Raw genomic sequence first — 16,256 nt, 5'->3', positions numbered from 1 at the left:
AAGTCAGCAAAACTGAAATGCTTCCAATTCAGGATCCACTGTCTAGTCACCATAGAGTCTGGGGGAAGACACGATCAAGTGGTTAGAAGAAAGCAGGGACAGACATAGGTACACACCAGCTCACACGCAGGCACACACCGGGCACAACTTCTGTGCAGAGAAGGGAAAGAAGGTGCTCGGTGCTGACCAGGCTGCAGGTGGCCTGGAGAAGGCCGCCTGGGGGAGGCCGAGGAGCAGCACTAGAGAGCCACGTGAATAAATGCAGCTTTAGCAGTGACGCCAGCCACAGCGGGGAAGATAAACTGTTGGACTGAAGCAATCGGGGACGGGGCGGAGCCATCAGCACGACCCACAGTCAGGAGGTGGGGCGCGCGGCTGCCACAGACACACAATGGCTGAGGCCCCCAGCCAAGGCTGGCACCCGCAGGACACAGTGACGGGGACAGCGCCTAGGCACTTGGGAAGGAAGGCTGACAAATGCACGGGGGCATGGGGTCCGCTCTGTCCCTCAGCACAGGTGCGACACATCTGAAGACACCTCTCGCCTTGAAGTGAGCTACGACTACCAGGTATGCTACAAATGACCCCCCAGGGCACCCTGCGCCCCACTGCAGTGCTAACTCCTGCTGACACTTCCAGAGAAAATTACCTGCAGAGAAAATGATTAATAAAAAAGGAAATTACAGGCTTCCAGTAAGATTCAAGAAAACCCTCAGCCAATAGTTGTCGCAGAGATAATTGTTCTGAATCTATCAATAAAGCTAAGCTGCCCCTTCATTGACTGCAAACACCAATTTCTTTCACCCAGGGTTATAAGTTGGTGTTCACGGGCTCACTACTGCCATTACGGTGATAAACAGTTTAAACCACAACAGGATCTGACATGTAGATCAATTCTGGGTCCATAAAGAATCTACACAAGAGGTTCCAGGACAGGAATTTACAGCCACCAGTTTTTATTCTCTCTTGCTGCAAAAATTACTTCTGTCAAACACTTAGGAGAGTGAGAAAAAATGTAAAAAAATTAATTTTTCATGTACTACTGGAACAGCCTTTTTCAATGCAGAAGCTCAAGATGAATACGTTCTGCATTTAAAAAATTACGCCAACCAGCATGTGGTACTTAGTTGGAAGAGGGATCCAATCCTCCAAGCGGCTCGCCAGCCAGCAATTTGAAACCCTGAACAGAGCTGTCTGGGTTTTCTCTAAGGGCAGATGCGGGGCTCATGTTAGCAACGCCAAATTATATTAGACGTTTAATTTTAAACCTCAGGTACTTAAATGTAAAGGCTTACAACAGTAATAGTCATAAAGCAGTGGGGCATTCCATTTCACAGAATGGATTCTTCTCTGCTTCTCCTCTTAATTTAGCCAGCACCCCCTGTTTCCTAGTTTGGCCCACGACAAAGCCATCTATCTAATTAGGAGTTGCTCACAGCTGCCTGAGCGCAGAGGCCCCTGGGGAACTGGGTGTCAAAGGGGAAGATTGAAAAGTTCTCTGGAGCCAAAGTCTTAATTTCGGATGTGTGCGTGGGGGGCGGGGGTGGGGGCAGAGAAGAGATGAATCCTGAGGCTGTTGTTGTTATGGCGTTTTACCGTAATGCTGGTGACCGCGGCGGCATGCTCAGCGCACGGGTAGGTGTGCTCCAAGGCTGCTCAGCCCCACCTCCTTGGGCCAGCCCTGCCAGTGTCTAAGGACTCCGAAATCCAAACCAGAGATGGTGAGGGCCTGGTGGGGGGTAAAATACCTTCAAACAGGAGCGGGGGAGTGTGTCCAGCATTAACTGCAACTTCATAAAGAATGGCAGAAAGCCCTTATTTGTGTTTGTTTCCTTTGTGATTAACTTCCAAGTTCCCTGGGAATGCTTATGCCAAAGGTCTTGGAACTGACCTATAAACACCTCACTGAAGTGCCCCCAGTCAGATTCTGCACCCTGGTGCTCACGGAAGGCAGCTGGGCTTTGGCCACTGATAATCAACATGGTAAAGGCGGAAATGGTACCAGCCGGAGGGCGGCCAGGACAGTGCCCTCCTGGAAGATAGGGGTGTGTTCAGGGGTGTGAGGGTAGCCTGGACTTCTGCATGGCTAGCTACTGACACCAGGGGCTGTCAGATGCCACTGTGTGCAGGGACCACACTTTGAGACAAGGATCTAGACTTCAGCATGCAACACTGTCCCTGGCAGGGCCTGCAACCACACAGGTCACTGGGTCCTGTGGCCCGGGTTCTGGACTCCGTGGGTCTGGAATGGGGACGGATTGTTTGCACTTCCAAGTAGGTCCAAGGGGTAGCCGATGGAGAATGAAGACCAAGGCCTGCGATCAGGCTTGAGCAATCATCTTGGTCCTAGGCAGAAAGAGACCTGAACAAGCCATCTGACTTCGGGACCCGCCCCCCCAGAGAAACTGGAGCTAAGAACAGGATCTACTCCATGAGAATAAGGGAGATAATCCACATGGAGCCTGAAATGAATATCAGCTCTTATTATCGTTTCCTTCTCAAAAACACATCAGCTCTGACACACCATCATGGCAGAAAACACAGGTGTCGGGCCGGCCCCGGGAACCGCAGGAACCATACTCTGCACCACTCTGCCGTCTTCCTGGTCTTTGCTGTTTAAAGACCCGGATCCACAGCCACTCTGCTCTTCCCCTTCTCTCCTCATTTTGCAGCACACGACTCATACCTTTCACTTCCGAGTGGCTCCTGGGCTGTTCCATTTCCCTTTTCGTCCCCTGTGTCTTTGTCCAAAATGCCCCAGTGTTTATAACAACTTCCTGCCACTCTGTACAATATCCACCTGGCCCTGCTGTTCTCCCTGATGAACTCGTCAGCCCTCAACTCCCACACAGGGTCAGCCCTGGCTGGCCTCCACCTCCCTAGGCAGGCCTACACCCAGGAAACAGGCCTGGGTGTCCGATTTCCTGGGCACAGGCTCGAGTGCTGCATGGCCAGGGAGCACACAGGTCTCTGCCAGACACCCAGCGTGCTCACATACAAGTTACTTTGCAGTTTAAAGAACAGCCTTCAAATGCAGGTGACTGCAGCCGTGTGTGGTGTGACAGGCAGTGTGTAAACACGCGTGTACAGCTCGGTGTAACAAACCTCCATGGAAAGTGACTTCCAGCCAAACCAAGGACTAGAAATGATGACGTCTCAGGATCTGTCCTTGTGGAAATGCCCGCGTGTGTGGCTGTTGGCAGGAGGGAAGGCTATCTAGTGAGTCAGTTCTAATTTGTACTTTAGGCACTTCAGATACTGTGTCAAAATGTTCTAGGTGCAGAGAGGCAAAGGCGTGTGGGGGCCGCTGTCCTTCAGGAGCTCCCATACCACTCCCATGTGCACAGCGAACAGAACCTCGGAACTGCCGCTCTGCTCGGACTGGTGCCTCACTGACTCTCTGGCAAAGGAGCTGCTTTTCGGTCTGAGCTGCTGCATGACAAGGCGGGGCCTCGGTGACACCACACGAACATCGGACTCGGGGAGGCTCAGCTGGGCTCCGTGTGAGCACGCCACCACGGGGCCTCAGCGATGGGAATGCGCGAGGTATTTTGAAGTACTTGAAAATAAAACGCTTCAGTGTGTGAACTAGCTCCTGAAAAAGGTCACCAGGGTGAAAACAGTGGTCGGTATTAGCGTCCACATGCCACGCGCAGCAGCTCATGCCTAAGGACGGAGAGGGTGGTGGACAGTGAGGGACAGTGAGAGGACAGAGGAGGGGTATCTGCTGGAGGCTGAGGCACATGGGTCTGGTCAGGGAGGGGAGAGAAGGCAGGGGCTCATCTATAATGACCCTAACTCATTCCACTGGGGGTCTCTAGGTATCATCAGGGCTCAGGTGAAGGGCAGAGCATCCACGGGTCCCTGCAAGGGCTGGTGTCCGATGCTCACTATCTCCCAAAGCGTCTTTTTTGGAGTCGGGAGGGAGCCGTGGACTGGACACGGGTGCGTGCTATCTCTGTGCCCCCAGGAGAAAGCTTTCGCAGGTCTGTGCTGCTGCGGCAGCGCTGGAATCACCTTGACTGCCTCCTTGCATGGAGAGGCTTTCCTTTAAGGCCTCTGTGTGGCCATCTCCGCCAAGGGAGTGTGGAGTAACGAGAAGTAAGGATGATGTTTACCCAGAGCAGGGTCCTGCCGTAGCAGCTGGTGGGTCCTCAGGGAAGACCTGATGCTGCATCTTTTAATTAGAACAAATTATGCTAAAATTATTCTCAAAGCCTGTCTGATAGATTGTGTACAACAGTGGGAATTCCCTTAAATACCAGTGAACAGGCCACAGACAAAATGCCACAGGCGGAGCCTGCTGTGGCCAGCAAGGGTGCCCTCCATGTGATGATTCATGCTTCAACTGCATCAAAAGAGTTTCCTTTGCACATCTGTCCCCTAGGAAGCAGGCCACACTTGTCAAAAATTAAAACAATGCAGAAGAAGTGAGGAATTACAGAGGGACGCTCCAGAATCTAGAGGGGCACCAGGAACCCTAGAAAACTGACAACAGACTACATTCACCCTAACAATGTACGACGTGCGCTGAGGCGGACGCAGGCCATGCGGTGTCGGGCAGTGTGATCAGGGACATGACAGCTGATGTTGAGTCTCACCCAGCATCTCCCTGTCTCGTGACATTGGGCAAGCCACTTGTCCTGTCTGCAGCCCCAGTTTCCAAATCTGTCCAATGGGGATAAACATCTACTCCCTGAGCAGAGGGGACAGAGGAGATGATGCAGATGAGAGACTATCAAGAACAAACGCTCCACAGGTGACAGGCGAGACCGGTACTGCTGTCAGAGGGACCCAAGGGTTTTGTGCTCCATGTGGAGCACATTCAACTCAGGCATCTTGCCCAGCCCCTGGTTCACATGGAGGACCAGGAGGTGGCCGCGGTCTGTGGGGCTGGGCCCCCTCTTACCACTGCTGATGGCCGAGTTTGCAATGACCGTAGCCTCACTCCACTGGTCGGCACTGGAGACTGAGTAGGAGCGCTGGTGCATGCCGTCGGGTCGGCTGTTGAAGGAGACCAGGCTGACGCCGCTTGCCATCTGAGACCCAGACGCACTAGTGACATTCCCTAGGAATAAACAAGTCAGGTGAACACCACGGCGGACTGCAGACCACAGAAGGCAGCACGAGGTCAGTCTACAGGGCCTCTTGCTGGCACCCAGTGTACCTGACCACCGAGAGCTACTGTCGTCCTGCATTGGCTAATGGAAGCACCATACGACAAAGGGCAGCGAGGAATAAGGGTGGTGCACATCTTGCTGCTGCTGGACGGAGCCACGCGAAGGACCCTGAAGCTCAGATGGCCGCACAGAAAGCAGCCCCCAAGACACAACCCTACCATAGCCATGAAAAAAGAGACCAGTCAGCCCCAGAAGAGTGGCCAGGGCAGGAGGGGGCTACAGACGCCTGCAGCCAACCTGTCCACAGACTAGCCACACGTGCTCAACCACCAGAGTCATGCGTCTGGTGCCAGAGGATGAAGCTACGGTGCAGCGCTACTTTATGATCAACACAAATCAAAGTGCCCAGACGCGACCATGGAGGAGACACAGACTCCGGGACCAGATAACTTTACTCTTAACCTTGAAATGACTAAGCAGAGGAAAAATAACCTCAGCGACTTCACAGTGCGTGTGGGCTGTGATGAAAAATGATTCCATTGTACACTTAATGATTTCAATCAGTTGCTCAACATCAAAATGAATTATTATCTGGTCACACCAATTGTAGACTCAAAAACATAATTAAGTGCTTTTCTCTAAAGCTCAGCCAATCATACCTGCAGCTCCTGAATCAGTCTGTTAGATCTAGAAGGGTTGGTTGGTCTTTTTTTTTTTTTTTTAAACTTTTCTTCAATTGTTTTAGTTCAGAGCCAATTAAGTTCTAAACTGTTTCAGTGGAGGGTTTTCACAGCTCAGGGTTTTAAATGTGCAGCCCATTAGCAGTTCCTAAATCTGGCCAATTACCAGAATTTCCCGTGGAGCTTTTTAAAAATAGAGGCTTCAAGATCAGGCTTCTCATTTTGATTCAGGAGGTCTGGGGATAAGCTTGGGGAATATGCATTTTCAAAAGCACTCTGGCGATTTAGGGGCCAGGGAGAGGAACCAGGGCTCTCCCCAAACAAGTGGCCTCATGTAAGCATGTGCAGCCTGGAAGGTTAATTCACCGAGGGGCAGGGTGGGGCCCTACCACGCACGTGCTGACGGAGACAAACGGTCTTGCTTTAGAAAATATATTCCTACCTTAAGATACCTATTTTATGCCGTTGCCTGAACTGGGACCATAAAAGAAATTAGTCACAGCTATTCTAACCTAGTCCAGAAAACCGCTGGAAGTGACGCAGGAAGCTGCGAACCTTGCAGCCAAGGGTCCAGCGCAGAGGCATGGCCTGGGAGTCCTCCAGGAACGCAGAGTCCCAGGCACCCGGGCCCTGGAAGTCCAGTAAGGTGTCCAGGTGACTCAGGGCACATTAAATCTGCATGGGCCGGCTGCAGCACTCAGGTTAATTAAAAAACAAACCCCCAAACTAACTAGTAAGACAAAACACCTGTAGCCACGGTGCCTCACTGCAGACCCCTGCTCCGGAAGGCACTCAAGCAGGAAGGGCACAGACTCCGGTCGGAAGCCTCAGGTCCTGCCTCCTCTGCCCAGGTGCAGGCTCTTGAGCTGGCTCCCCCCAGTTCTCGTGTTCTGAAAGCTCGATGCTATGGTTTGGACCTTCTGACACCCCAGACACACGCAGCTACCTCCGAGTCCTGCATCCTGAGTGACAGTGTCATGGGAGCACACCCCCAGCCCTGTCCTTGTACCACTCCTCCCAGCTGCCTGGGGAGGGGCCAGCCTTCCCAGGGAAACATCACAGCTGTCCCGGTGGCCGCCCTGGAGCTGTCCTCTGGGCATGGGGTGCCTTGGTTAGAACCCTGCTACAAAAGGGCGTTCAGAACTCAGGGGGTAGGTTGGCTGGGGCACCTCTGGCAGCCTGTGACCACAATCCTGTGCTCGTCCTGGGGGCATCCATAAGGGCGGCATCTGTCAGCTCCCACACCTTTAGCCTCTCCTGGGCTCCACTAATGGACGGCAGAGCGGGGCACTGAGCTGCCCCGTTGTGTTCTGGGCTCCCCTCCTGAGAGGCACCTTGGGCTGGCTGCGCAGCTCTGCTGGAGGAGTGCTTGGGTGCTCCACCTTCTCCTTGGCCCTGGGGGCCTACAGGTGGCCTGGGCCATCCATGCCAGCGCTGGTGCCTGCACTGTCCCCTGTGTTTCTCTTCCCCAGGGACCTCGATCCCACACATCACCCATCAGGGCTGGACTTGGGGAAGAGACGCTGCTGAAGAGCCGTGGGGCTCCCTGGCCCCACCCTGCCTCTATCACATGACTTCCCAGCAGGACACCCCCGACATTTCTACGGAAGGTGAAAGGGAAAGAGGGAAAAGTGGTGGAAGGACAGAGAGAAGCCACCCGGAGCAGGGCGCAACACCTCCTGGCTGTCACCCAGACTTCTGTGCCAGGCACCCCAGCCTGCTGTGCCCGCGGGACCCCTGCCTGTGGCTCGACTATCAGGGAGGTGACTGTCTTCTCTCTACAGTGCCCACTGGAACCCCGACAGGCCACCACGAGTGTGGAACCTCTATGTGATCCCAGCTTCAGGCACACAAGGCCCGACGCTGGAAGACCTGAAGGAAATTCACTCTGTCTGTCCGTCCATCTTGGGGTCAGTGCTCTCCCTGCTCACCCACTCTGAGGCCATTCCCAGGACAGCCAGGCTAACAGCCTTGCAAGACCACTTCCTTGAAGGCAGAGGAAGTCATTTTAGTGCGTCCATCTCTGGCTACTGAAGCAAACTCCAGAAAGAAGTATCCGCGTGCACACGAGGTCAGCAGGTGGGACTGCCCGCAAGGCAGGAAGAGCAGGCGACCGCGGAGCTGCCTGAGAAAGGGCTGGTGTGCACCTCGGGGCGCCATCCTCCCACTGCTGACTGACAGCCAGACTGGCTGTTGCTAAGGCATCTGTGGCTGGTCTGCTGGTCCTCAAACTTCTTGCTGTTTATGAAATGAAATTTAAGAATGAGTAACACAGTAAGATGCTGGAGTGGCTGGGAGGTGGCCTTCTACCTCCTGAGGGTAGAAGGAGGTAGAGGGGGTCTCCAGGGACCCAAACAGGGACCCAAGGGACCAAGAACCTCCTGGTACCCACATGAGGTTCTGAATCAGCTGGGCTGCTCCCTCACAGCAGGTGCGCTAGAACCATCAGCCTGCCAAGGGCCCCTTCCCCATCCACCCCCCAGTCCCAACTGTGGGTCTCAACAGAAGCACCACGACTGGATTTCAGCCTAATCCGTGTACATACGGACACACAGTTATAAATGTGTAATTCTTTTTAAAGTGTTATTTATTTTTGATACTGCGATTGAACCCAGGTGTGCTTTACCACTGAGCTACAGCCCAAGCCCTTGCTAAGTTCCTGGGGCTGGCTTCAAACTTGTGATCCTCCTGCCTTAGCCTTCCAAGTTGGCGGGGTTATAGACCTGCACCAATCACATGGTAAAAGTCCAAATTTTTAAAGCCAGATGTGTATACTTGTGTCTTGGAGTCTGGGTTGAGCATTCAACTTAGTTAGCAATAATTTCTTTCCCTCCTAAGTAGACTCAAGCTGGGAGGCTCCATCGAAACATGGGTACTTTCTGGCATCCCCTGGGAAATGAGCATGCCCAGCAGCTGTGTTTTGCTCAGAAACAATAAGCTGACCATCTCCACCTCTGCACCTGATGCAGGGTGGCACCACTGCCACCGGGCGCACTGCCTGGCTATCCATTCAACCTCCTGTCCACCTGGTTTCTGGTCTCTGGTTGAGCCACACAATATTCCAAAAAAGTATGCACAGAAAAATTCTCAGAAATGAAACATTTCTGGCTTTCTCTTAAGGGAGTAAATCTCTCTCTTTTAAAAAAATATTCATTTACTTTAATATCAGTTAAACTTTTCCTGAAAAGACCAACTAATTATGACATAAAGAAACAAGTGTTTTCTGTGATGATACAGAATATATTTGCTGAACCGAAAACAAACAAAAATGAATGGTAGCAAACAGCCTCTGCCCTCAAGAGTTGAGGAGTCCACAGACAGGGAGTCGCCTTTAAACGCAAACCCACCAGGAGAGATGCTTCCCGGGTGAGGCAGCCCAGGGCCCAGAGACTTCTTCCGGACACCCTGGGAGCAACCCACAGCTGCCATGCGTCTCCTCAGGTATTCGGTCACCCGCTGGGGCACTGCTCTACTTACAATCAACCATAGACCAAAGAACCCCTAAATGTTTAGCAAATACTTTTGATAACGTCAAATATTCTAAACTAATTCCAATAATCTGTAATACTCATTTTTACACACACATACGCTAACAAACTCAAACGTGGAACTTCATTTCTGTTCTTGATTGAAAGTCATTAATTAATTGGCCACATGATACCGTCTAGGCAATTTCTGCATGTCAGCACCTACCTGGATCTGCCTAGGTGAGACCACACGGGCAGGCCCGTAAGCGTAAAAGGAGGTGATACATTTAGGATGGTCTTCTCCTCTCTAGGTACTTGAGGGCTACGTGGCTCATGGCATGGTAATTTGTTTCAGGTTAAGGAGTTATTTATTAAGGCTGAAGGGCTTGAGTTTCTTGTTTGTGAAGCCAACCACTCGATCGTCTGAGAGGTAAGGACCCTGACCTTAAGACCACCCAAGACTCACGGGTGGCTCTACTGTCCCAGTCACTGTCAGGTCAGGCTGAAGAGTGCCCTGGGCTGTGGGGCCAGACATGCCCCGGCCCTCAGGAGTAGACAGACCATTGCTGGGCAGGAGGTCAGGGGCAGCCACATGAGGAGACCTAGACACAGGTGCTCTGCTCCAGAACTGCACTTGAGTGCCAGTGGCACGGACACGTAGCTGGAGCCTGAGCCAGAGGACCCGCGGCTCTGAGGCTGGACATGGCTTTCTTTGCAGGACTTTGTTCCCTCAGAGGGAGTCCAAGAGCCTGGTCAGAACCCATGTCCTGGAGGAGGATGTGGGACCAATGACTGGTTCTGACTCACCACGCCCAAGTCCAGTCGCTATCAAGGGGCCTTGAAGGAAGCTTCTGCTCCCCTGGCCCAGGGGCATGCCCCTCTCCCTCAGAGGTGAGCGCCTCCAGGACAGGTACTTCCTGTCCTCCCCCAGCTCTTCCTGTTCTCTGGCCTAGCATATCCCCTGCACCCCACTGCCGCAGGCAGCCTCCCATGGCACCCCTTATCTGCATAATCTTCAGGGGTGCCTACAGAGAGACCGCCTTGGATGACAGGGACACTCACTGTCTTTCCCGGAGGAGGGCGGGTTTGTCCACGGATTAGGATATTAAATAATTATTCCCATGGCAAAGGAGACAGGCTGGCTTGCACCCCACTCTAAAGACCGCAGTGTCTCTGCTTGGGGTTCCTCTCCTCGGCACCACCGAGTGCGCTGGCGTTACCCTATGAGAAGTGGGACTTGGGGCACCCGTCCTAAGGCTGACCTTTGCACTTCCTGTCTCACTGCACAGAACCTGGGCTGTGCTGGGCACAGTGAAGGGGAGTGTCCTTGCCCTTGGGAGACCTGCAGGCTAGTCCATGAGAAGGGATCAGGCAAGTCCACCAGTGGCCCAGGAGCCATAGAGTGCAAGGGGCAGGGAGCCCCCCCTGCTGGAAGGTCCAGGAAGGACTTGAGAACAACGCCTTGACGGCTGACTTGGGAGTCTGACCCAGTTAGGTCAAGGGCAGATGGAAAGAGAGACACCACCTTACACTCTCCAGGACATCCTCAGGTGCGCTCTGACGGACCCACAGTGCAAGGCTTTCACACGGCATCTCAAATCCTGTCCATCTCTTTCTCCCACAAGACTTCCTCTTCCTTCTAATCCTTCTACACTAAAATGTTCCAGGTGTCCCACACTGGAAGTGGCCAAAGTGTCCCACTCAGCCTGGTACAACGTGGCATACACAGATGGAGTTCCTCCAAGAGCAAAGGAGCTGGCCACAGGGTGGCCATGGGAGGAACTGCAGATGGACCATGGAGCCGAAGGCGGTGAGCAAGAGAGCCGGGCAGTCACTGCTGTCCAAAGGCTCAGGGATGACAGGCACATGTCACCTGAGGAGTGACAAGTAAGAGGTGACAGCCTGTGTGTGTGTGTGTGTGTGGAGGGGGCCCGGGGGCTTCCTTAGGACTGGCTGCCTGCTACCTCTTGATGTGAGCACTGGTCACCTGCACACCCAGCTAGAATTTAGGATTTTGTACCTTCAAATTTACCAAAAAAGTTAAAAAATGTCATCTGAAAGCAGAAGCCAGGTCGGGAAGTGTCCATGAGAACTGGGTTGGGCAAAATGGCAGCATCACCAGTAACAGGCCCTGAAGGGTGGGCCAGCTCCCAACAGCACCCGACGCACGCAGCCTTCCACATGAAGGTAGTGGGGAAAGGGCCTTTCAGCATTTGCCTCCGTGTTTCCCCCCAATTTTCCACGAAACGCACGGCTGGCTACCTGGTCCCTTCAGAGCTCAGAAAGACCATCTCCTCAATAGCCCCTCTCTGGATCAGCTGGCTCCCTGATTAGCAGGGGGCGGCGGCATTACCATGCTAATCCATGTCCTCCCAGCGCCACTTCCTTGATATGGATATGTGTGTGTGCTAGCGGGCAGCCTTGATTAGGGCACGCTTCCATGTGTCAAAAGCACCAGATTCTCTCCAAAGAATAATTTCAGCTGTACTTACATCCCTAAAGTGTAAGAGTTGATTTGAAAAGGTACTTACCTCCACCATATGCTATTTTTCTTTAAACAATTTGCATTTCAAAGTGAATACGGCATTTATATCTGAATGAATATCAGTATGTTGCCTGAACTGATCTCCAATGAGCATGAAAAAGATGCTGGTTTTCTATTGAACAAGAATGTTTTCATCCACCAAATGACATCAAAGACAGAGTTCCTCTTTTAAGCTATAGGCTTATTACATTAAAAATAGCCTGCTCGGATTTTTAAAAAATATCCTCTGAAATGATGGCTTTGCATGGCATTCAAGCCAAGATTCATCAACAGCCATTTCCTCTGGGATACAAGACTTCACTCACGGCACCTTGTACTTCTGTTCCATCTTCACAAACGCGACTTCACTTTACCAACCGGTTTAGGAAAAGGAGACTTACTTGTTGGTTACATAAGCCTGAAAAAGGCAGCAGTGATAGGAGAGAGGCGAACCTGAATCTTCAAGCACACGGAGAGGGCCGCCGCCACACAGGGTTCCACCAGCACCACATGGAAAAGGGACATTTATCCCCACTGTGGGGTGGATAACTTTTTAAAAATCCCTAATGACGGGAATATGATTCCAAGTAACTCTCCTCCTCTGGAGGCCTCAGCCCTGGAAATACCCAGGACTGCTCTTTGGGTCCTGTCTGCTTCCTGTGCAGTTTCAAGGGTTACAGAACGCAAGCGTGCAGCTACTCTGCAGACCCCCAGCTGCACCACACCCACTGTGCGCAGGCCCCGGAAAGCCAGGAATCACCACTGGACAAGGAGGCTATCCTAACGGTCACATCTCTTCCAACGAAGCCTTCGCCATCTGCTCTGTCCTCTAATTATAAACCCGAAAAGAATATAATTCACAACACTACCATAAAAAGTGAGTTACAAATGATTTAAGTGCCTGTGAGCCGGGCCCATTCGCTCCAGTATTTGCATTGGAAATCTGCTCTTCTTTTGGCAACCAGAATTTCAGGCTAAGAGGATTTTTTTCCAAGGACACATTTGGTATCTTTTCTTAAAGATGCAGGCAACATTGGCTCTGCATGCGGTGATTCTTGCTTTGTAGGCAGTGCCAATCTAACATATCTACAATTGAGACACGAACCTAGAGTTCCTCAGACTACTGCACCATTTTTTGGCTATTATATTTTCCACATTATGTTTACTAGAGCAAAAGAATGTCTAGCATCCAGAACCAGCTGCAATGACACACTTAATGTCAGCTCAATACAGCAAAGTGACTGTGTTCAGAATATAAAATCCTGGACTTAGATGGTTCACGGCTATTTCCTAAAATGTGAGCATAGCTGATTTTATTGTTTTTAATTATGATGCTAAAGAGAAAAACGATAGAAGTCATTTTGTTATATACATTTCTTACAACTTATTTTACTAAATTATTCAGATGTACAAATAATGTAAATTATTTCCACCAGAATCCTAACAGATCAACTCTGTATTGAACATATTCATATTTTTATAGTCATGACCAAAGAAAACACCTGATTTCATGTTGAACTTTTTTAATATGACATATGCACCGCTGTCCCATGTTGTTACATCATCCCCATGACAAACTTGGATGTGTAACACCACCTTATGATTTCATGGAGAATATCCTTACTGCCACATTCCTACTTCCAGATAGTTCTGGTCGTTTCTAATTTCTCATGACTGTAAACAATACTGAGAAGAACATCTTCTATGCCTACATTTTCCTTAGGGTAAGGACTCGGAAGAGTTATTAGCAGGACAAACAGCATGTGTATTTCTGACTCATGAAACATGTTGATGAATTTTCTTAATGACCAGTGGCTAAAAGGAAATGGAACCTGGGCATCATTAAAACAACTCAGTCTGTAATTTGCAGAATAGATAATAATAATAAATAGTAATCACGATGATGATCATAATATGCCCCATGTGGTTAATATAATGACCAAATTATGTAAAGTGCTCCACAAACTGCAAAGCCTCTGTAGATATTTGCTATCAATTTTACCAACAATGGGTTTTCCTTTTCTCTACAGTTTATTTTCTAGCAAAAGCTTAAAATGGTGATAGAGTGAATTCTGTCTCTAAATCTACAGAGTCTGAAAGTCTCCCTTGCATCTCTCTTGGGAGTGGCCTCCCGTGGCGCTTGCTCTATCTGCCCCAGTGCTTGCTTGGCTGGCGTCACTCTGTGTAGGCTCGCTTGCTCACCTGGTGCCCACTTAAGAACATCCACCATCAACATCATGGTGTTTAGTGCCAGGGACAATTCAGGGACACCAGATCCCAAAGTTCTGGTGCTTGGTTATGTCAGCATGACCAGAGGCACATGATAAAACGGGAAGGAAAAGAAACCAGGCACTTGGAATGGGAAGAGAGAGGAGGAGGAAGAGCGTCACCGGAGGGAGGGGCGGGCCATCTGGGGAGCCAGCAAGGCTGCGGGTGGCCTGGTGCTGGGCTTCTGCTCCTCTCTGTGGTTGGATATTATGGGGCATTTGGCAGAATCCAGGAGGAAGCATCAAGCACATCAGAAGGTAAGTTCTCACTTAGAATTCAGCTTAAATATTCATTCAAAAGATAATCCATGAGTGCACAGGGCACCTGCCTTTCTCACTTCCCATGTTCATCTGCTGAGGAACACCTGCTGTGGAGGTGCACATCCAGTGCCTGCCGAGCACTATCCTCTCCTGGGCGTGAGTGGCATGAACAGGTTTATATGTAGTCCAGTAAGAGAGGCGGGCAACATTGTAAGTATGGAGAATAAAACTCAAGTTTTTTGTGTAAAGGAACAAAATACGGTTAGAACATTTAGATAATCAGTTTTATAAAACAGAAAGCCCAAGATATCCAGATCTGTCCTCTTCGGTCTCATTTGGTTCAAATCCCGATAAACGGAAAGCTGGGGCTCCACTGGGTCTATTATCTTCAAGGCAGTCTCCTCCTTCCTAGAGGAACACATGAGCTGTGCTGTGCATACCACCACTGTCATCAGTCAGCATGTGCTCGGGAGCTTTCTCTGGCTACCGTCCCTCCCAGACACGAGGCCAGGGGGCCACATGGCTCTGCTCTCAGAGACTCACCTGTATTCTTCTCTTCTCTTGCAGTTCACTGGTTCCTGCGAAACCTCTCTCACAGCTGAACAGAGTGACCACTCAGGGACCGCAGAGCACCAAGGAACACTGCGTTCAGAATGAGGCCATGGAGCAGGCCCCGGGTTTGTGGGTTGGGCTGCTTCTGGCTTTCCCACTCACCAGACATCTCTGTCCAGGTGACTGGTGACTCAGAACAACCGGCCAGAAGGCTTACAGACGTGTGGGAAAGAGAAGCACCCATCGTGGGCAAATGAAGACTCAACTCTAGCCCATGAGGGCCGAGCTGTCTGCCAAGATTTAGGTTCTGCTGCTGCCGGGGCCAGCCACCAGCTCCCCTGAAGGCTGCGGGGACAGCTGAGGCCTTCCCAGAGCCCTGCCCTCCTATGCTCTTCCCTTGCTGACCAGCCCCTGGTCTTGAAAGCAACATCTCCACAGCAGAAGCATAATTCCTCACCGACCCCACACTTTTGAGATGAAAAAAAGCTCCTAAAGCAACTCTTATTTACTTACAGGTCTGTCGGTTACCATAGTGATGTACAGCCATGTCTCTAACAGCCCTCTTAGGTCTTTAACCGAAATCATCCAGGATCGAGTTGCTTTTGTCCGTTCTCACAGAGAAGAACACTCCATTTATAGTTCAAATAATTGAGGAAGCTTTCCTTAAAATGGAAGTATGATTCTCATTTTTTTTAACTGTACCCTAAGGGCCTTGGCCACAGGTTGCTACATTATATGAAAGAAACCAAATGATACTTAGCCTCAGTGTTTACCTCTCGCGTGTCACGTGATGGGTGACACTCAGTAATATTTAGTTAACGAAAAAATAACTGGTAGGTGATGAAACTGAGAGGCTCACAAACAGAAAGAAATAACGGTCTACAACTCCAAGAACTCCACCTGAATGACGGGCACAACATAGCACAGACCCGCTAAGGCTCCGGGGAGCCACGTGGAGACAGAGCAGCCAACAGCAAGAACGCGCTCAGCCCGGCTGGGACGCCACAGCTCTTGTCAAGAATGAAATATCAACTTTAGTGCCTTTTGATTTCAGATTCAGCTAACTGCCTGAAATTTCAGTTTAAGAGAACCTTCACAAACATTACTTTTTGGGTAAAATTAATGAATTATTAAATTGCTGTCAAAACCTACTCCAATCAAACCTGGCTTATGGAAGCAGATGTCACGTGATACTGTTGGATTTGTTTTTTTTAGGAAAAATGATTCTCCACCAAGAAGTCTTCCGACTGCAAGGACTCTTCCAGGTTGGCAGAGGGGTGTTCAGCAGAAGCACGTACTTTGTGCCTCAGGGCGGGGCGCTTTTAACCAAGGTCCAAAGTGTGGGAAATCCCCTGTGAGCAGCAAGGCTCGGCTCCAGACAGGGG

The 16,256-nt window shown here is 50.8% G+C and overlaps 1 protein-coding gene across 13 annotated transcripts in view; it reads right to left on the bottom strand.

Moving 5' to 3' along the window:
* Positions 1 to 16,256, bottom strand: part of Agap1 (ArfGAP with GTPase domain, ankyrin repeat and PH domain 1) — a 488,301-nt gene that overhangs the window by 143,901 nt on the left and 328,144 nt on the right. For 9 of the 13 annotated variants that reach the window (XM_058577558.1, XM_058577559.1, XM_058577560.1 and 6 more), the window contains one exon: positions 4,910 to 5,068. The exons of the other annotated variants lie outside the window; for them this stretch is intronic. In XM_058577558.1, coding sequence (XP_058433541.1) covers positions 4,910 to 5,068 — 159 coding nt within the window. The remainder of the gene's footprint in view (positions 1 to 4,909; positions 5,069 to 16,256) is intronic. 13 annotated transcript variants of the gene reach the window in all.

This window comes from Marmota monax, unplaced genomic scaffold (assembly GCF_021218885.2).
Source record: "Marmota monax isolate L192 unplaced genomic scaffold, Marmota_monax_Labrador192_F-V1.1 WCK01_AAM20220418_F8-fsc00041, whole genome shotgun sequence".
Classification (NCBI taxonomy): Eukaryota; Metazoa; Chordata; class Mammalia; order Rodentia; family Sciuridae; genus Marmota; species Marmota monax.
The sequence above is the reverse complement of the archived record's forward strand: the minus strand, read 5'-3'. Positions and strand labels throughout refer to the sequence as shown.